General features: G+C 34.7%; 1 protein-coding gene across 1 annotated transcript in view; it reads right to left on the bottom strand.

The window, feature by feature from the left end:
* Positions 1 to 22756, bottom strand: part of Rnf170 (ring finger protein 170) — a 38012-nt gene that overhangs the window by 4449 nt on the left and 10807 nt on the right. The window contains exons 3-6 of the mRNA XM_027923742.2: positions 15363 to 15438; positions 12084 to 12192; positions 7061 to 7134; positions 2980 to 3090 (exon numbers count right to left, since the gene is read on the bottom strand). Coding sequence (XP_027779543.1) covers positions 2980 to 3090; positions 7061 to 7134; positions 12084 to 12192; positions 15363 to 15438 — 370 coding nt within the window. The remainder of the gene's footprint in view (positions 1 to 2979; positions 3091 to 7060; positions 7135 to 12083; positions 12193 to 15362; positions 15439 to 22756) is intronic.

The raw sequence follows: 22756 nt of genomic DNA, 5'->3' as shown, positions 1-22756 counted from the left end.
TTCTCATGACCAGCCAATATGTCTTCTGAATATCTTTCTGTTCTTTATCAGAGATATTTTGTTCACTTCTAAAGTGGTATCATCATTTATACAAAATCTATAATAATTAGGCAAAAAATATGGAATAGTTTATAAGAAACATTTGTATATCAAGTATAATCTTAACTCCAACTTTGAAGGAGGTAGAATATCAAAGAGTTAACTCTTTTTATTATAACTTCATCATATAACATGTCTTTTCATTAAATATTTGACTCCTATAAAAAATAATGAGCAATGATGTTTCACATTTAAAAATTTGAATTAAAAAATCTCAAAACGATTTTTGAAAATATTTTTTTAGATGTTGATGAACCTTTATTTTATTCATTTATTTATATGGGTGCTGAGAATCCAACCCCAGTGCCTCACACATGCTAGGCAAATGCTCTACCACTGAGCCACAACCCCAGCCATCAAAATGATTTTTAAGTTCAGTGATAATTTTGAATTTGAAACAAGATGAATTTTCAAAGAATCATTCTATAGATATACCTGAGGATATGTTAAAAAAAATGTTGGATCAAAGTAGCAGAGGGGCTTCTAAATAATTATGAAGGACAACAATGTTTAAATTTAGTTTTTCTTATTGTTTAAACACCAAAAAAATGGTACCTGACAGAACAAAGAACAAGGGAGCACAAAAGCACACATTTGTTTAATACTGAACCACTTTAATAGCTTAGTATTTTTGGCTGGGAGCAACAGTATCAATTCTTATAAAGATAACTCAGTTTACTCACAAATATTAAGGATCTACATCCCAGGCACTGAACATAGCACTGGAAATATAGTAGTAAATAAATAGACATAGTCCTTGCCCCACTGATTATAGTACTGTTTGTGATAAGTGGCATGAAGAAAATGCACAGAAGGCAAAACTAGAGAATACAGTTGGTGGTCAGGGGAAGCCTCTCTGAGGGTGGCTTATTTAAGACAGTTCTCATCTACGTTCTCATCCAAAGGATGAGAAGGTAGCCATAGGTAAAGTGAAGGGACAAGCATTTCAAGCAGAAGAAATGTCATGTGTGAATGTTTTAAAGTGGGAAGAACCTGGAGTGTATTCTGAGGGCTGAGGGGGAGGCTTATGTTGCTGAAGCACAGTAAATGAAAAGAAGTGGCATAAGAGATTAGAGAGGGAAGACCAGTTCAACTAGGGCCTTTCAAACCACAGAAAGGGTGGGAACAATACCCCCAAAATTGGAAGTTTTAAAACACAAGGGCACCATGATCTGAACAAACTATTTAGGCTGCTAAGCAGAGAAAAAAGAAGTGAGGAGGCCTCTGCAGTTATCCAAAGCAGAAGATGATGGTGACTTGCACTAGTATGATAGGTGCACGTGACTCAGAGAAACAGGACTTAAAAAAAAAAAAAAAAAGTAAAGTGGGGAATGAAACCAGGGATGCTATGCCATGCACTACAAACTCAGCACCCCCCACACTTTTTGTTTTGAGACAGGGTATCACTAAATTGCTCTTATAGTTTAGATATGAGAAAAAGGTTAAATGCTCATGTGTGAGACAATGCAAGAAGGTTTAGAGGTGAAATGACTGGGTTATAAGAATCTTAATCTAATCAGTGCATTAATCTCCTGATAGAGAAATAGGATGTGGCTAGAAGAGGTAGGTCACTGGGGTGTGCTTTGGGGTATATATTTTGTCCCTAGTCTGTAGCGTCTCTGTCTTGTCTGTCCCTCGCTCTCTCTGTTTCCTGGTGTTATGTTCTGAGCTGCTTTCTTCTGAGACCACACTCTTCTGCCATGATGCTCTGCCTCACTTAGGGCTCAGAGCAATGGAGCTAAGTATTTGTGGACTGAAAGCTCTGAAACTGTGAATGCCAAATAAACTTTTCCTCCTCTAAAATTGTTCTTGTCAGGTCTTTTGGTTGCAGCAGCAAAAAGGATGACTAAAACTGTTGCCCAGGCTGGCCTTGAACTTATGCTCTTCCTTGCCTTAGCCTCCTAAGTATCTCTGATTGCAGGTTTGCATTATCACATCAGTGGTGAGTCAGGACACTGTTATGAAGCAAAAGTAACAGGATACCCTCAAAAGAAAAAGAAATAATGAGACTTATAGATCACACCAGGAGAATGGAGGTTAAAGGAAATCAAGACTGAGAAAAAATGAGTCAAGGAGGGAAATCACTTTAATATTACACATGTAAAGTTTGAAATGCCTATGAAATATCCAGGTAGAAATGTCAGCTAAGTAGTTAGACATACAAAGTCTGGAGCTCACTCAGAAGAGAAGTTTAGGCTTCCCACTTAAATCCACACTTGGTACATGCTAGTTTATGAAGTACACACTCAGTCATATACACACTTCTAAAATCATTTGTTAGATTTTGAGAAAACCAGAATCAGTCAGTATAATGCAAAAATTTTTAATTTATCAAATGCTTTTTGGAGGGAAGAGGCAATTACCTGTACAATTGATGTGTTCTTTAAAAATATTATGTTTTTGAAAAACAAAATAAAAATAAATGTTTTACAATAGCTAAGATGACACATAAACTTGAAACCTAGAGATATTTAAGGGAACATATCAAACAGGGGACTAGGGTAAATAAAATAGAATAAAATCCAATTGTAAAATCCTCTCTAGAAGTTTTCACTGATAAACTGTGATTTAGACTCCCATAGAGGTGAAGAATTTTCTAGTTTCTCTGATTATTTTTCTTCTTTCTCTTTTATTTTTTATTTTTTTGCTAGTTTCTCTTTCATAAAGATATTTATGATACTTTTTGTTTGTTATTTATGAAGGCAAACTTGTGGCCTTTGGAAAAGCTATATCTAAGTGATTAACAATGATGAAGGTAAAAACTTGACCCAACACACATAATGAAATTTTTCATAGTCAAAGAATACTTGTCAGTAAATCTCACTTTACAAAAAGTATAATGGTTCCCTCTAACCTTATGCCTGCTATAAGGTTACTTACAGATCTGGGCTGCCCTGAGAATCTCCGGTTATAATCATTAACATCTTGATGCAATCTTACAACATCCTGAGACTGATCATCTTCATCAAATACTGTTAGGAGTAAAGTTACCTGTACATTACATGAAAAAAAAAAAGCTGTTATACCTTCTGTATCATTACTTTTTTTCACTTTGTTATTATTCAATAGAATGAAAAAAGGTTCTGAATTATATTTCACTCATTTGTTTTAATAAAAGGCAACATGGAGGGGGACAAGTTATTATTGCCTTATCAAGTGCAAATGCATATAAGATAAAATGGGTACCATATCCAAACACTGAATCTATTTACACCAAGGAAAAGTTCAATAGTTTTCTATTTGAGCATATGTATACTTGAAGATAAAAGAATGATTAGAAAACATTCAGTAGTAAAGTGACACAATATATATACACACACACACACACACCCCCATTGGGAAAAAATATATACCTATTATATTAAGAGAGAAAAATTAGGCATTTCTACTTTGGTATTAAAGTAATGATTCCATATTCTCACTAGTATTTAATATATCTTTGCTACCATAACAGAGATTAAGTTATTGCAAGGATCAACTCTCCAACACCAAAATCTGCTACAATTAAAAAAAATGTATTTTTTAAAAAATATATTTTTACTTCAAGTTGATGCATAGTAATTATACATATTTGTTGGGTGCAATATGACATTTCAATACATATACACTATATGTAATACTAATATCAGGGTAATTGGCACACCTGTCACCTCAGATATTTATAATTTCCTTGGGTTAAGAACATTCAAGATACTCTCTAGAAGCTATTCTGAAATATTCAATTAATTGTTGTCAATCACAGTTATCCCATTAGAACATCAGAGGTTATTCCTGTCACCTAACTGAACCTCTACTCATTAATCATCCTTTCTCCATCCTTTCCTACCCTGTACCCATCTCAGGCTCTGGTTGTTACTATTTTCTTCTTTTTTGAAATAAAATTTTAGCTTCCACATGTAAGTAAGAACATGTAGTATTTGTCTTTCTCTGCCAGATGAACTTCACTTAACATAATGTTCTCCAGCTCCATCTATATTGCTGCAAATGACAGAATTTCATTATTTTTTATGGCTGAATAATATTTTATTACCACATAAAAGATGTAATTCTTGATACTATTATAGAACCATGTTTAACCCTGCTATCTCCATGGTCTTAAGAAGAATGAGCCACAGATGTCCTGGGACCCCACTGGATAATCTGAAGGTGATAGATCTTGAAAAATAAATTAAAAAAAATAACAACCTATAGAAAACGGTCACTGATGAGTTATGTGATAAGATAAAAATGGGAAGGAGTAGGAACAGATTTAAATCATCTCAGCTGTTGTTTTTTATCTTTCCTCAGTTCAAGCTGTTAAACCAGGGCTTCTCACTGCCTAAATGCTTTCCAAATAGCTAAGCAAAGGAGTGACTAAGCTCAGTAGGTGGTAGGAACAGCAGATATTGCCATCTCTTCATTCACAGATTTGTTAATACAAATGCATTCTTTCAATAAACATCAATAGGGCACCTACTGTTGGCCAGGCACTATATTAGAGCTACCTATACAAAAAAGATGAAGAAGAAATGGACCTTCCCCTGGGTGATTTCAAGACCCCAAATAAAAGACCTGTTCTACAGCCTGTTCTATAGCACCGTGGGAGGTGTTATAAGATGCTTTTAGAGGACTTTTGGCTTGGGTGTTTAGAAAGACTGAAACTTAAAGCTAAACCATGGAATATGGGTAGAACTGTTTGTGTTGTGTACTGAGAGAAGTGATGAGTGTGTTCCAGTCAGAGGCACAGAGCCTGTACATTATTATTTCAATGACCATCTACTAAAGGAGCCCCATGAAGGAGGAAGTGGAGTGGTACCAGTCATCTGTCTTGCCTTTAGGATGAGTTACTCTACAATTAGGAAATCAATGGCTATTATATTAAGATACCTTCATCTCTATCTTATTAGCCTCAAGTTAATTTATGGGTGGTACAAAAGATACTACAGCTTACATATGTCCTATGAAAAGTTGTGGATAGAGTCAAAGAGAAGGGACAGATGGTGGAATGAAATCTTTAATGCAAGACCTACTACCTGGTCCCTGTGTTGCTGGAAAATGGCAAAAGGTGATAAGAAGTGGTATTGGCAAATTAGCTCCAGTATTGACTTCCTTGTGTCATTCATCAAATTAGCCAAAGAGGCAATATGAAAAAATTCAGTTTCCTCCTGATCATTTGAGAAAATAAAACCTGAATGAGTCAGAATTTGGAACTGTAGAAACAAGAAAGAAAGATGATCTGGACTTCCCTCTGTGCTCAAAACAACAAGCCCATAAGTGATGAGGGAAATGGGACAGCCAGAATGAAGGCTGAAAGATATATATATATATCTTTATATATATATATATATATATCTTTATATATATATCTTTATATATATAAAAGATATATATCTTTATATGTATAAAGATATATATACATCTTTATATGTATATATGTATACATATATATGTATATACATACATATATACACACATGTGAGTATATATATGTATATATATGCGAGTGCATGCACACACACACAAAAAACACTGCATACTATGTGTGTTTCATAAAGTTTAAGATTGGACAAAACTAAAAATAATACATGCATGCTGAAGTGGAGGAATGTCTACCATAAAAGTCAAATAGTAGCTACTTCTAGGTGAGGAAGGAGCAGGGTGGAGATTTGGAAGGAGGCCTAGGTGTGCTTCTGGGGCTATTGGTAGTTTCTAGTTCTCCATCTGATAGTAATTGCTGGAGTGTTGCTTTGTAATAATATAATGAACTGTACTTCTTTGTATTGTGTGTGTGTTTTTTAATGGCTTTTATGTTTCACGAAGAATTTTTTTTTTTTTTAACGAAGAAATTTTTGAAAAATTGCTGCTTCCATCGTGTATTTTATTTTTTGGTCTCTATGGATTTATGCCTTTACAAAATGCCCTTCACTGTTTTAGTGGGGTTTCAAGAGGAAAAAAAGTAAAAGTGTGCATTCAACTAGACATCTTTGGAAGTTCTCTATCCTTTTTAGGACTTTGTTTTGCATACTGGAAGACATCTAAAGGAAATGCTATTTTTTACAAATATGTTCACAAATTGTTATCAGAAAAGTGTGGTTTTTTTTGGGGGGGGGGTTCCAGGGATTGAACTTAGGGGCACTGGACCACCGAGCCGCATCCCCAGCCCTTTTTTTATATTTTATTTAGAGACAGGGTCTCACTGAGTAGCCTAGCGCCTCACTACTGCTGAGGCTGGCTTTGAACTGGAGATCCTCCTGTCTCAGCCTCCTGAGCTGCTGGAATTATAGGTATGTGCAACCGCGCCTGGCAGACAATTATATATTTTAAATGAAAAATAAGTATAAAGCTATATAATTACCAAAGCTATATAATTGACAGACTAAACTGTATCAAAAAAACTAAGAACTTTGGTTTTTCAGAATTGTTCACTATTTTGCACATTTCACCTGTGCTAACATTTTAGTCTTCAAATTTACACTTATAAAAACGTACTGCCTCCTGCCTCCTTTCACAGGTAGCTTCTACACTAACTATAATTGTCCATTGTGTAAATATTGTTATGTCTCTAAAAGAAATGAAAAAATTTAAAAAAATGTTATACAATATTTAAAGATATCAGAACCTTCACTAAAAAAGGGCAGATTAAATATAAGTGAAAAAAGAAAAACAATTTTTCAAAGTAGTACATATAGGAGATATATGCTTAAGCATGATTAGCTAATTCAGATATTTCTTTACTGGTATTATAATAAAGACTTATGATTTGGGTAAGACTCAACTTCTACAACTGTCAGATTTCAAATAGAATGTCCCTTTTTGGTGGTGTCTTAATGATTTTTTTTTGTTGTTGTTAAGTAAAATCAGAAGCTTTGGATAAATGAAGTTCTGCTAAAAAGTAAAAAGAATTCAAAATTTAAAATACAAAAACTATTAAAGTTTGTAAAAGAAGAATCATAAATGATGTTTTGTGGACATAAAGTATTACCGTTTGTCTACAGATTGGACAACTTATTGCCCCAAGCCATGAACCGTATCTCCAGTATGCAATAATGCAGGTACCTAATGGAAAAAAGAAAACATTAATACTGATGTTTTAAAGTCCTTATATCTTGAGAAAGCTTCAAATATTTAACAGTGTCACCTTATTTAAAAATAGGTTTTAGGTGCTGGGGCTGTAGCTCAGTGGTAGAGCACTTGTCTAGCATGAGTGAGGCACTGGGTTCCATCCTTATCACCAAATAAATATAAACAAATAAAAGTATAAAAAAGACAATAACATTATTTTTTTCAAAAATAGTTTTTAGGGATGGAGGTATAGCTGGGTAGAGTGCTTCCCCAGCATATGTTAGCCACTGTGTTCCATCCAAATTTTTACTCCATCCTACCAACTCTTCAGGCAAATTCAAACATAGTAACAATTCCCAGCCATTAAAAAGTATTTTTATTTAAAGTATTAGTTAAGCAACAAACATTTTTATTTAATAAAGCAAAATATTAACTGCTTCAATAATAAGGCTTCATAGAAAATACTTTATTTCCTATGTACAATAAATAAAATAAACGTCACTGTAAATAAGATAACCAACCAGCTGGGCATGGTGGCACACGCCTGTAAGCCCAGGAACTCAGGAAGCTGAGGCAGAAGGATCCAGAATTCAAACCTAACCTCAGCAACTTAGCGAGGCCCTAAGCAACTCAGCAAGATCCTGTCTCTAATAAAATATAAAAAAGGGTTAGGGATGTAGCTCAGTAGTTAAGTGCCCCTGGGTTTAATCCCTGATTCCAAAGAGGGGGCGGATAAGACAACCAACAAATCATAGCATAAATGGTTCCAAATGTGACATGTATGTTACAAAAATACAAGTTTTATTTTTTTAAGAATTTAGATAACCATAATCTGGAAGTATTAATAGTAACTAAGTAGTAGTTAGATTAAATGAAGCAAGGAACCAAAATAAAATATTACATGATCTCTGCCCTAATAAAGTTTAAAATCCAGTCCAATAATTGAATTGACTCTTATTCTACATGAATTTGATTTTTCTGCTTGAAGGTATTCATGAGCAGCAAAACAGGTAAAGATGGGCAACATTGCCTAGAGCCAGTTTATGTGACTTCAAAAAGTGGCAGGAGAGCTAAGTGGATAAGCACTAATCTTTAGGCCAATAACATGAAGGACTATTTTAAAATACTGTCTGTTTCTTAAGAGGCCAAATCATTTTCTTCTTTGTAGAATAACTGTAATCTTTGACCCTCCAAGTCCCATAAGCAAATCTGAACAAGTGGCTAAATGAGGTAGGATGGAATAAAACAAACAACAAAACCAGGTAGTAAAAAGTCATAAAGGAAGGACATGGAAATTCATCTTGAGATCACCAGACTGATGATCCACATAACTTCCCAAACCCATTCTTTATCAAGTTTCCTATTAAAGGAGAGCTGGGAACCCCTCAAATGCATCTCTCACTCTTGAGATGGTCTATCCCTTGAAAGTCTATTTCTTGCTTTCCTAAATAAATCTTTGCCTCTACAAAAATGTGTTGAAATTATTTTCCATCATGTCAATGGTCCTGAGTCAAGGTCCCCCCTCTGAGAGCTCCTTGAGACCCTCTTTCCAGAAACATTTCTTTTCCCATGACACTAAGCCTCCCTTCCACCTCCAAAATCCTCCCTGTAGTCTTACTCTCACCTTAGCAACCTAGCTTAACTTCCTGTGTTCCTTATTATTCTTCCAGATCAGAATTCAGAATAAGCAATGGTAACCCAATTGGGGAGACCAAGGTGATTTATTTAAATATGCTAGAAGATACCTAAATCTTTTCAAATTTTTCTTGTGGTACCAGGGATTGAACTCAAGGGGTGCTCTACCACTGATCTACATCCCCAGGTTTTCACCAAGTTGCCTAATCTGGCCTCAAACTTAAAATTCTTCTGCCTCAGCCTCCCAAGTAGCTGGGGTTACAGGTGTGGGACACCAAGTTTGGCAGAAGGTAGCTAAATCTTGAACTGGTTAATATTAAATAAAAAGGAGTACAGAGAGGGATGCAGTAGAAAGTTAAACACAGAGAAGAAAGGATCTGAACTGAACTTTGTGGGATACATATGATTCAGTAGGCAGAAAACATGAGGGAGGACAATTCAGGGTTTATGAACAGCAAGAGCACATGCTATGGGCAGAAATGGTCAATGTGAGCATAATGGTGACCAAATAAATAAGCAGAAGCTTATCCATTGGACACTATAGGGCCAACTGGACACTATAGGGCCTGTGGGAACAACAGGTTCACCAACTTAAAGATTAGTTTAAAAGCTGGACAATCATCTTATATCTCTACCCTTCCAGAATACTGTATTAGATAACATTTATTAAGCACATCGAGCAATCTGATTTTCAAATAGAGACTATATGAAAACAAAATTCATTAATCTCTTAGTAATATTATTACCGTTTGTCACAATGTCTTCATTTTATCTACTTTTTCACCCAACAAGTCAATGTGTTTTAACACATTAAACTCATTTAATCTCACATCTCTTTACAAATTAGGATGTAGGAGTCCTTGTTTAAAAATTATGTCATAGCCACTTACCTGCACTGAAAAACTGTAGCCTAGAAAACCAAACACTTCATTCACTTAAATCTGCTATTAAATGCTTGATGTTTTCCTGTTCCTCAACTCTCCCCCACCATATAAAAAGGTCTCCATGTGAATAGAATGGTGGGAGAGATGACTCAGCTTTCATCTGGGTCACAATATCTCTGAATCTGTTTATTTGTAAAGTGATGAGATCTCATAAGCCTGCTGGATCATTAAATAAAATAATGTGTGTTACAAATGAAAGTAAGGTGATATCTGTTGCTATTTATTCTTAGTTCACTGAAATGTAACAGAGGTGTGGTTTTTTATATAGGAATTCAGCCAAAGTGCTCTTGTAATACAGTTTAATATACTTGAAGTAGTACCCAAAGAAATACATTTCTGTTTATTGGGAAGTTGAGTAACTAGGTTTTCTTTTCTTCTTTAAACATTTGAGCCTACAGACACTAAATCAAAGTGCTTATTAAGAAGTACAGCAGGATATCAGAAGCAATCTACCCTATTACCTTAGAATCAGAGATAAAACCAAGAATACAGTACAAGCCATCTTTCAATTGACAGGATGATCTACTCAATGAATTAGCTATACCTGCATTGGCAAATAATTCATCTTGCTTCTTTGACTGTTAACCCTTTCTGGAGGACTGTGCTAGAGGTTGAGTGACTCAAAAGAGAAGAGTGTCAAATTGATTAAGAATATCTACCAAAGGTTTGAGAGGGGAAAGCTTTCTATTGTCTCTGATGGCCAGTAATATTTCCCCATCTGATCTTCCATTATTTTGCAGATCATTAACATTTCCAAGAGATAACACAAAACTAAAAACCAGAAATAAGTGTTTTATAATTTGTTAGCTCCTTAGGGAAGAAGTTATTAATGGATGAAGCAAGGTGGGATGAGGTTAAGGTACATAGAAAACCCAGCATTGCATGATAGGTATTTATATATTTAAGTCATCCTCCACAGCATAAATAATAATGTAGTTAAGAATTCTATGCTTTTTATCAAACATTATAACAAAGGGAGAAAGCAATTTATAGGATCATTGTATGCATTTATGTGAAAACTTATACATTTGGGGAACAATTAAGACTCCATCTTGCCTGTAATTCCAGCTATTCAAGAAGCTGAGGCAGGAAAATAACAAGTTCTAGGCCAGCTTTGGCAACTTAAAGAAACATTGTCCCTGCCCCTAAAAAGCGGGGTGAGGGCTGGGGATGTAGCTCAGTGGTAAAGTGCCCTGGGTTCAATCCCCAGCACCACAAGAAAAAAAAAAAACAAAAACAAAAACAAAAAAACACAATCTCGATATGTCTGAGGTGATAAGGTAGATTACTTGTGTTATACTGCTTTACTTGTTATGCACTTTTATTTAGTGTCTGCACAAAGGTTAAAAAAAAAACATCCCTAGTTATTCTGAACTTCTCAAAAAACACAAAGTAGTACTATTAACAACAACAAAAAAAGGTCTAATAATTAGATAAATTTAAGTAGACAGTTTTAAGAATGTCATCAATCACATACAGAACTGAGCACAGGACTTGAAGACAGACCAAGGTTTAAGACCTCACAAGCCATCTGGAGAATTAAATAAAATAATGTGGGTTACAAATTCACATAAGGCGATTATCTGTTGCTATTATTCTTCACTAACTATAATGGAACAGATCTCTGTTGCTTAGCAGTTAGGTTATCCTTTATAAAATTTCTTAATGTCTGTGAGCCTTCATTTTTTCATTTATGGGGTTAGATGAGGTGAAGTATGTCCAGTATATATGGCCATCCCTCTAATCTTGTATAGCTATAACAAGCAATGATGATATTTCATTATTCTCTGTGAAATCTTTCCTCTGGAGTGTCAAACAACAACAACAACAATAATGAGGTAGAAAGCATCAGTATGAGATCAGTACTCTCACTGTATGTTCTAGGTTTCTCATTGTCCTTCTCCAAAAAGAAAGAGGGAAACTAAGAACTTCGTATTAAATGAGTAAATAGAGATAGTAGAGCTAAGGGAAGGTTTTAGACAGGGTTCTTAAAAGAAAAACCTTTCTGCCCTGGGTAGGATGCATAATGAAACTACTAAAGAGTAAAGAACAAGTTGAAATTCAGTGAATCCTTAATGCTACTGACATACTTGAATTACTATGCAAAGAAATGCATTGACTGAGAAGCTGAACAATTATTTTTTTAACCTTTGAACCAAAAATGCAAAATAACGTACTAAGTAGAAAAAACATACACATATAGTTGATTATTCAGATGCAGTATATACTTGGATGACAAGTAGAGCAGGATATCAGAAGCAATACAGAATGTGACAAAGGAAAAATTAGGGATCCAGCCTGTGTATACATATAGGTCTTGATTTAAACAGTTACTTCTACCAAAGTATAGAATTGTTTGCTTACCACAAAAAAGATGTCCACAGTTTGTTTCAACAGGTAAGGAAGCTTGATGTAAACAGATTGGACAGTACATGTCAGTGTAGAACTGCTGTCGAGTAGCAGCAGGTGCATCCTGATAAGAAGATATGTACACATAATTATATACTGAGCATTCAAAATTGTCTTTAATGTTAAATTACGTATAAGAACACTGTCAAGCCAGGTATGGTGGCACATGCTTGTAATCCCAGCTAACTGGAAGGCTGAGACAGGAGGACTGCAAGGTCAAGGCTAACCTCAACAATTTATAGACACCCTATCTCCAAATAAACTGAAAAGAGCTGGGTTATAGTTCAGTGATAGATACTTGCTTAGCATGTGCAATGCCCTGGGTTCTACCCCACCACTGAGGGAAAAAAGAAAGAACACTGTTAATAGTGTGTAATCCATCAATTTTCAGATATGCAATAGTTTAAGGTCTTATAAAAAATAGTTTAAGGGGCTGGGGCTGAGCTCAGTGGTAGAGCACTTGCCTTGCATGTGTGAGACCCTGGGTTCAATCCTCAGCACCACATAAAAATGAATAAATAAAGATATTGTGTCCATCTACAACTAAATAAATAAAAAAATAGTTTAAGGTCTTATATAAATTTAACAAGTTATAAAGCTATACTGTTGTTTTTTTTAAGCTATAGGGTGTCTACCTTCCTTCCTAAATACATTTAAAGAAATAAATCTAGATTAATTCAAGAGTTTCTCTTTTAGCCTTTCCACATAAGTTATTCTGTGTAGAGTAAGGCTGAGCTAATACATTAAGCTGAAGAGTAAGAAATGTCAGGCTGGAGGTGTAGTTCAGTATTAAGGCACCAGATTAGCATCCATGAGGCCCTGGATTCGATCCCCAGAACCACCAAAAGGAAAAAAAGAAGAGTCAAAATATTTTCTAACTATTGGCTTTTTTTAATTTTTAACCTCTTTTTCTGTTCTCATAGCTATCCTCCAGACAAAGTGTTGCATATATGTGATACTTTATACAAGATCAGAATTAAACTTTTGGAAAAGAATACTTCCTCATTTTGGAAGCAGAAAAATTTAAGATCACTGGTAACTTGAACTCAGACCTTCACAAAGTTGTGTTGTGATCGAACAGAAGTACCGAGTACAATTACCAGCATAAGAAGAATCCAGATATCAAAGATCTCACTAGAATACAAGTGCCATAAAGACAAGGCCTTCATCTGTAGGACTCACTATAGTCATTATTCATATGCTAAATATACTTGGATGACAAGCAGAGCAGGATATCAGAAGCAATTATACTACTTAGGAAATACAAAATGTGACAAAGGGAAAATTAGGGATCTAGCCTATGTATACATATAGGTCTTGAATTTAAAAAGGACTTAGAAAAGCATCCATCATTAGTATGAAATGTTTATCTTGTCAATAAACATTTATCAAAACCTGTTTGATAGCACCCAGTACATATCTTATAAACAAAGTAGCTAGCATTAAAAACATCTAATTTTAAAAATATCAGATGTATTAAACATGAATTGTTAACTATAATGAATCAAAGAACTTGGCTTCCCAATTTTTTTTTTTTTTTTTGGTGGTGCTGAGGATTAAACCCAGGGCCTTGTGATTGCAAGGCAAGCACTCTACCAACTGAGCTATATCCCAAGCCCTTTGTTTCCCAATATTGTAAACCACAATTTAAATTTCAAATTTCCTCTAAGTTACCTCTAAAATTTCAAATTACTGCTAAGTTACCAGAATATTCTATAATTCTAGGTCACACTAAGATATTGTAATTATTCATGCCAGTTTTAATAGTACAAAAAGAAAAATGTAAGGAGAACCTTAATGTTCACCTTTCCATTGTTTCTCATTCTTTTTAGATATTGACAAAAAACAATTACCAGTGCTGTTCAATAGAACTTTCTGTAATCATAGAAATCTTTATCTGTACTACCCACTTTGGCAGCTGCTATCCACATGTGGCTGTTGTGACTAAAGTACTGAATTTTAAATCTTATTTAAATTAAATTTAAATAGCCACAAGTGGCTATTATGTTGAACAATACAGAATAGGCTAAGTCACTAGTTTTATTCTAGTTCCAATAGGTATAATGTCATGCCTGAGGAAGCTGGGAGGTAAACAATGGGTTTGAGGTACAAAGAAATCCAGAAGATTCACTTCTATTTGTGACTCCAGTATAGCTAAACCCATTAATGTAATTGCTAGTGTGAATTTAAGTAATTAGCAATCTAATGTGTTAATGCAAATGATAATAATTGCTATGCTTAGCATGTCTGAAGATTAAATAAGATAGTTGTTTGTGAAATCACTTTGTAAATTATAAAACATTATCTGAACATGAATTATTGAAAACAATTACTTTGGAATACAGCACTATTAACATGCTTAAACTATTCTCGAATTGATGAATGGAACTTCAGTTCCATGAGGGTAGGAATTTTTGTCTGTTTAGTTCACAATTGGATTCCCAATACCTATAACAATGCCTGGGACATGACAGAAGTTTGAAATATATTTGGTGAATGGATAAATTATAAGCCTTCATTGGAACCAAAGTTTGGGTAGGAAAGCAATCAAAACTTTTTTTTTGCTACTGGGGATCAAACACGGGGGCGCTTTACCACTGAGTTATATCCTTCTCATTTTTCATTTGAGACAGGGTTTCACTATGTTGCCCAGGAGAGCTAGAAACTTACGATCCTCCTGGCTCAGCCTCCTGGTTACAGGCATGTGCTACCAAGCCCAGCTAAAATTTTTATTTTTGATGTTAGTGATATAGGTATGAAGGTATAAAATATTCCATTTATTCTGACTCTCATAAACCATACTGTTTATGAGGTAAAAAGTAAAGAAGAGGCAGAGAGGAAAAGTTTTCTTCTTTTTCTAACTAGTTCTGTTAACTCTGATCACTGAAGAAAATGGGGAGGTACAAATATTTCTTTGAAGGTCTTTGGGTATATATGTTTTAAAAAATAATTTTCTACTACATTTCAGTTAAGGCCAATTACAGTGATTATTTCTATACAAATAAATAATAGGAAAACCATTCTTTTTTAAAGCAAGTTAAAAAAAACATGTAAACATCTGAATAGATGTTGACTGGGCAATATACTTAATCTGAAAACATACAACCTATAGAACAATTGAAGGCAGGAAAGAAAGCAGGAAAACAGTCCCTGTTTCTCAAAAGTAATTAACTGTACATTCAAAGGGAATTATAACATCTACTCCTTACATAAATGCACGTTACATAACAGTACCTGTTCTGTTTGAAGTTGTTCTCGAAGCACCCTCACTAGCTCTTGGTTTTCTGGATGAATGTTCTGATATACATTTCTGTTGAACAGAATATAATAAACCTTGAATATAAAATATTGTCAGATTAATCCATTTACTTTCTGGGTCTGAGTTTTTTACTTAGAACCACTGGTAGTTTAGTAAATATAACTGATCATATACAATTGCACTACCATTCTAGGACTGTATATTACAGATTATTCTGTGCTTAGTTCTTCCCCAAATCAGTGACCACTGGCTGATTTTGGGCTTAGGCAGCAAATGATAAAACCTCAAAGGCCTAGTACTTTTGGGATTTCTTGTAACTGCAAGCTTACAGATAATATAAAGAACAATTAACACATTTATTTCTTTTGTAAAATTCCTTCAAAATAAGCTGCTATATAGCTCTATATATTATTGTGCATTTGAATACTTTTCCACATCTAATTAAGGCTTTCTCCTAATTTTTCACATTTTGAGCAAAGGGAGACAGGGCAGAAACTAAATTTATGTAAATAAAAAAGCCAAAACTTAACATACCACTAATATCTTAACAAGAAAAATGAATTTGGTGGCTAATGATGAGACCACTAAAAATTAGAAGTGGAGGTAAGGTTGGGAGGGTGGGGGTGTCAATATTTACATCTAAATCACAGTGCATTTCATTTTAGACTTTCCCCCCTAAACTTAAAACATCTTGAACAAAAATATTCTAATTCTATAAAATCACAAGCTTACTCTTTAGAAGATCCCTTACTTACTGGGTAAACCATATACAACAGAAAAAAAGAACTCTAATAATTTCATGGGATGGGGAAAATTAAATCCACCCTATAATTACTCAATTTTTATTAAGAAACGCAAATTTTAGAAAAGAAAGCTGACAAAAAATAAAACCATTACTTCAATGAGGGCAACTTAAAGTCAAGTAACTAAAAAGAAGTGTAACATAAATGTTATGAAACTGCTTGAACTGTGCTCAGAACTCAAATTTTGGTAGATTCTTTATTTCATAATAAGCTATACATTCTTTTGACTGAGTAAAATGCATATGAAAGCAATCAATCAAGGAACAATCTATCCAAGCACAGGAAACACCTCATTTAAATATCAGTGAACATCTAAACAGCATTTCTCTATTCTTTGAGAGTAGATCATCATTCCATTTTCATTGGGAAAAAAATACTGATGGCTTTTGGAAAAATATACTGATGACTTTTCAGTGTACTGATATGAACCATATGCCTGGAAAACCTTTCAGTTGGCATCTTTTCATATTAAGAAGATGTAAAAATTCTTAAATCTAGTAGTAGAATATTTTTGAAAAGTCAAAGTATAGCCAAAGAACAAGAACAGATAGACCAAGCTGCTGAACAGTACCTGGAGTTCAAGAAATTAAATGGGATTGACAGCTGTGAGTGAACAACCCAAAATTTAGAAAACAACAGACAAATGTATAAGACTCTTTTCATTGGTTTGTTTGTTTGTTTGTTTCTTTTTTAAAGTATAACATGTATTTTATATTACATATAAAATTTAGTTGGTATATAATTCTTATACTATACAATCTGTCAATTTAAAGTGTAAAATCCAGTAGCTTTTACTATGTTTACAGAATTGTGCATCTATCACAATAATCAGTTTAGAACATTTTCATTACCCCTCAAAAGAACCATTCTTCTTAGCCCCCTCAATCATCCTCCCCAAACTCCTACTGCCTCTAGCAATAGCCACTATTCCGCTTTCTCTCTGTACTTGTCTATTCTAGACATTTCATATGAGTGAGATCCCATAACACATGGTCTTCTGTGACTGCCTTCTTCCAGTTAGATGATGTTTTTGAGGTTCATTCATGTCATGCCATGTACCAGCACTTTATTCCTTCTTATTGGCAAATAATATTCCATTGTATTCATCCACTGGTTTTGATTTACCCATCAATTTTGATTTACTCATCAATTGATGGACTTGTGAGTTGTTTCCACTCTTTAGCTGTTATTAACAAAGCTGCTTTTTTACATTTATGTACAAGTTATTGTATGCACATAAGTTTTTTAAACATGAGCTCTCTTATTATTATTATTTTTGTATTATAATTCTTTTTTTTAGAGAAAGAGAGAAAATTTTAATATTTATTTATTTATTTTTAAAAAGTTTTCGGAGGACACAACATCTTTGTTTGTATGTGGTGCTGAGGATCGAACCCGGGCTGCCTCGCATGCCACATCCCCAGTGATTTTTTTTTTTTTTTTTTAAAGAGAGAGAGAGAGAGTACAATTCTTAATACACCTTTATACCACAATTTATCATATCTCTGATTGTATATAAGGTATGTTGACACCAAATTCACATCTTCATACATGTATTTTAGATAATGATGAGGGTCTCCTTCCAACATCCATGCTATTCCCCTTTCCTCTATTTCCCTCCCACCCCTATTCCCTATCTAGAGGTAATCTTCCTCCCTTGCTCTCACTGGTTTCTGATACGTCAACAAATCTGGTACAGATAGTTTGAGAAGGAAGGGCAAGCAGGGGATGGTGGTGCACACCTGTGATCCCAGTAACTCAGGAGGCTGAGGCAGGAGAATCAAGTTCAAGGCCAACCTCAGCAATTTAGCAAGGCCCTAAACCACTTAGTGAAACATTGTCTGAAAATAAAATGCTGAGGATATAGCTCAGTAGTAAAGCCCCCCTGCCCCTGGTTATATCCCCACTACCCCACCTCCCAAAAAAGAAGAGTGGGCAAATAAGAAAGAAATTAATTACAACTACAAAATACTGCTGAGAGGGGGATTGAAAAAAAAATAATGGAAAAATCCTGGGTTCACAGACTGAAAGACTTGCTAAGATGAAAATACTACCTAAAGGGATTGGTCTACAGATGCAATGCAATCCCTATCAAAATTCCCATGGCATATTTTGAAAAAATTGAAAAGCTCATTCAAAAATTCATATGGAATTTCAAGAGACTCCAAACAACCAAAACAAATCTTGAAAACAAAAAAAATTAGAAGACACACACTTCTTGATTTGAGAATTTAATATAAAGCTACAGTAATAAAAGGGGATGATACTGTCATAAGGATATATAAATCAAGGGACTAGAACACAGACCCCAGAAACAAACTCTCACAAATGTGGTTGCTATAGGCTAAATATTTGTATGTCCCACACTCCTTATGTTGAAACCATAATCCCCAATGGAATCATATTTGGAAATGGGACCTTTGCGAAGCAAGTAGGTCATTAAAGTGACACCTTATGATGAGATTAATGCTCCTTAAGACAAGATATGAGCAGCTGGGGGTGTAGAACATATGCTTAGCATGCTCAAGGTTCAACCACCAGCATCACAGGCATACATGAAAGACATGTTTTCTTATCTGTGCTCTTTTCCATGCAAAGATGCAATGAACAAATAAGTCACCTGCAAACCAAGAGGTGGCACTGTGCCAGACACAGATCCACCAACACCTTGCGTGCCCCGCAAAGGCCCCATAGGCCTATGTGTTAAAGGCCTGGTCCCGAGAGTGGCCTTATTGGGAAGTGGTAGAATGTTTTAGAGCGGGGCCTAGTGGGATATATATTGGGAGTGTGTCCTTGAAGGAGATTTGGGGACCCCAGTTCCTTCCTCTGATTTTTCTTCCATGATTAGATGCCTTGCCATAGGCTCCAAAGGAATGGGACCAATCAGTCATGAACTAGAACCTTCAAAACTATGAGCCAAAATAAGGTTTTTTCTTTTTATATGTTGATTTGCTCAAGTATTTTGTTATAACAACAGAAAAGTGACTAATACCCCTTGATCTTGGACTTCCCAGTTTCTGGAATTATGAGAAGAAATCTTTGTTGTTCAGAAATGTTTGTTATTCAATTTTTTTCTAGCAGACCAAACTGAGACAAAGGTCAATTGATTTTTGACAAGGGAACCAAGACTGTTTAATGGGTGCTGGGAAAACTGGATATCCACATGCAAAAGAATGAAATTGGACCCTTACCTAAAATCATATACCAAGATGACCTCAAAATGGATCAACAAATTAAACTTCGGAGTTAAGAGGAAAAAAAATCCACAGATCTTCATAAACATTCAAAACTTTGGATTTGGCAATGATTTCATAAATATAAGACCAAAAAATGAGCAACAAAGAAAAACCAGATGAGTTGACTTAATCAAAATTAAAAACTCCTGGGGCTGGGGTTGTGGCTTAGTGGTAGAACGCTTGCCTAGCATGTGTGAGGCACTGGATTCGATCCCCAGCATCACATAAAAAAGGTAAAATAAAGGTGCTGTGTCCACCTACAACTAAAAAATATAAATTAAAAAAAAAAAACAAAAAACTCTTGTGCATGAAAGGTGCTATCAAGAAAATTAAAAGAAAACCCACAGAATGGAAGATATTTGTAAAGCATATACCTAAACGATAACAACAGAATACATAAAGAATACTTATAACTAAAAGACAAAAACTAAACAACCCTATTCAAAAGTCGGTAAAAGACTTAAGTGGACATTTCTCCAAAGAAAACACACAAATCATCAATGAGCACATGAAATGATGTTCAACATTAGTACTCATTAGGGAATTGGAAATCAAAACCGCAATGAAATTCTACTTATCTCCCGTGAGGATGGTTATTATAAAATAATAATAATAATTTACAGAAAGGAAGGAAAGAAAACCCTAGAAAATAAATGTTGGCAAGGATGTTGAGAAACTGGTGTCCTTGTACATTGCTGGTGAAAATGTAAAATAGACCAATCACAGTGGAAAATAGTTTAGAGGTTTCCTGAAAGTTAAACATACCAGTCTAGGCAACACAGCAATATCTCCTCTCAAAACAAAACAAAAAACTTAAACCTAGAATTATCACATGATCAGGAATTCAAAATAAAAGCAGGGATTCAAACAGGTACTAGTACAACATATTTCTAGTAGCATTATTCACAATGTAGTAGGTATAATAGGGTTACAACTGGAGAACTGGAGGGAGAACGGAACTTGTACAGACTTCCTACTCAATCATATGACAGATGCAAGCCAATGTCTAAATAATGGGGAGCACATTATATAATTTTAAAGTACTTCTTAAATTGAACCAAAATATCACCATTTATCTTTACCAATTGGCTTTGGTTCTATCCATGAAGCCACACAGAGGAAATCTAATTCTTTTTTTGTAGTTTTTTGAGATGGAATCTCATTTGTTGCCCAGACTGGTCTTAAACTCCTGGGTTCACATGATTTTCCTGGCTCAGCCTCTGAGTACCAGAACTATAGATATACATTATTGCGCTAGCTTCATTTAACAAAACAAGCCCTCTCCATATTTAGCAGACAGCTTTATGCCCAACAGTCTCTTTCCCTAAGCTAGATATCCCCAGTTCCTTCAGGTGTTTTGTATTGTAGTTTTCATTGTTTTGACAATTTCCCTGAACACTGTCTAGTTTAAAATAATTGTCCCAAACTGAATATAAGCCAGTTATGACCTTTAGCTGGCTGTTTTTCTCCTGTACATTTTTTATTGGTGCATTATACTTGCACCTAATGGTGGGATTTGTTGTTACATTTTAGTATATACACAATATAACAACATAACTTGGCAAATATCTATCCCCAACACTTCCCACTCCAACCCCCATTCCCTGTTCTCCCTGTTCTACTGATCTCCCTTTAGCTGGTTATTTTTGTAAATGTACCCTATACTGTTACGTTTCTGGCATCTAAAATATACAATTGCCTATTAAACAGAAAATTTTAATTTGGACTTCATATCATTCCAGTCTGTAGGGAAAAACTGCTATTATACAAGCAATAACTATTCATAGTAGACAAATTAGAAAAAATGAAAATGGTATTTAATAATAAAATCGATCCTATAAAATAGTATTTTAAATGGGCTACTTTAATTATGGTTTTGGGATACTCCTCTGCTCCCCACTACTTTTTCAAATAATTCACCTTAACTGAAACACTGTATCCTTTCAAACAAAATTTCTTAAATTCCACTAGGTCCCCACTTCTGTTTTTTTTTTTTTTTTCTTCTTTTTTTGGTACTGGGGATTGATCCCAGGGGTGCTTTGCCACTGAGCCACATTCCCAACCCTTTTTTATTTTTTATTTTGGAACAGGGTCTCACTAAATTGCTCAAAGTCTCGCTAAGTTGCTGAGTCTGGCTATGAACTTGTGATCATCCTGTCTCAGCCTCCCGAGTTGCTGGAATTACAGGCATGTGTCACCAGGCTGGCCCTTTGACTAAAATTTCTCTAGCCCTTCTCCTTTCTGATTCTATGATATCAACTTTTTAAAGATTCCACACATAACAAGATCACACAGTATTTGTCTTTCTGTGTTTGGCTTATTTCAGTTAGCATAATGTCCACTAGATCATACAGATTGCTGCAAATGATAGGAAATCCATTCTTTTAAAAAGCTGAATAGTGTTCCATTATGTGTCTGTGTGTATCTATCTGTATATAAACATATATATCACGTCTTCTTTTACTCATTTATCTGCTAATAGTCACTTAGTTTGATTCCATCTTATAGACCCTATAAACCAATACTGCAATAAACAGTACAGACAGTTCTTTGAAATATTGACAATTTCTTCTCAATACATAGTCAGAAGTGTTATTGCTGGACCATATAATAATTTCTAATTTTAATTTTAAAAAAATTTTAATTTTAATGTTTTAAGGAATTTCTATATTGTTTCCCATAGTGACCACACCATTTTACATTCCCACCAATAATGTACAAGGGTTCCCTTTGTTCTACATTCTCACTGACACTTGCTATCTTTTGTCTTTTTGATAATAGCCATTCTAACAGGTGAGAGGTGATATCTTATTGCAGTTTCACTATAATTTTTCATTGGAGGAGTGTTAGATTGCATTTCCCTGATGATAAGTGAGGTTGAACATTTTTTCTTTCACCTGTTAGCAATTTGTATATCTTTTAAGAAATGTCTCTTTAGGTTCTCTGCCTTTCTTTTTTTTTTTGGTAGCACTGGAGATTGAACCTAGAACTTTACAATGCTAGGAAAAAGATTTACCACTGAGCCACATCCCCAGCCCTATTCGTTTTGAGACAGGGTCTTGCTAAGGTACCAAGGCTGGCCTCAAACTTGGGATCCTCCTGCCTCAGCCTCCCAAGAAGCTGGGATCATAGGTATGTGCCACTGCACCTGGTTGAACTAATTTTTATATATGTGAAGAAAGGGTCCAATTTTGTTGTTAGGCAAGTGAATATATAGTTTTCCAAACATTCTTTATATTAAAGACACTTACCTTTTCCTGCTATGCTCTTGGCAACTTTATCAAGATCAACTGATAATAAATGAATTTATTCCTGGGCTCTCTTTTCCTT

The sequence above is a fragment of the Marmota flaviventris genome, chromosome 3 (genome assembly GCF_047511675.1).
Source record: "Marmota flaviventris isolate mMarFla1 chromosome 3, mMarFla1.hap1, whole genome shotgun sequence".
Taxonomy (NCBI): domain Eukaryota; kingdom Metazoa; phylum Chordata; class Mammalia; order Rodentia; family Sciuridae; genus Marmota; species Marmota flaviventris.
Note: the sequence above shows the minus strand (reverse complement) of the source record. Positions and strands in the feature narration are given on the sequence as shown.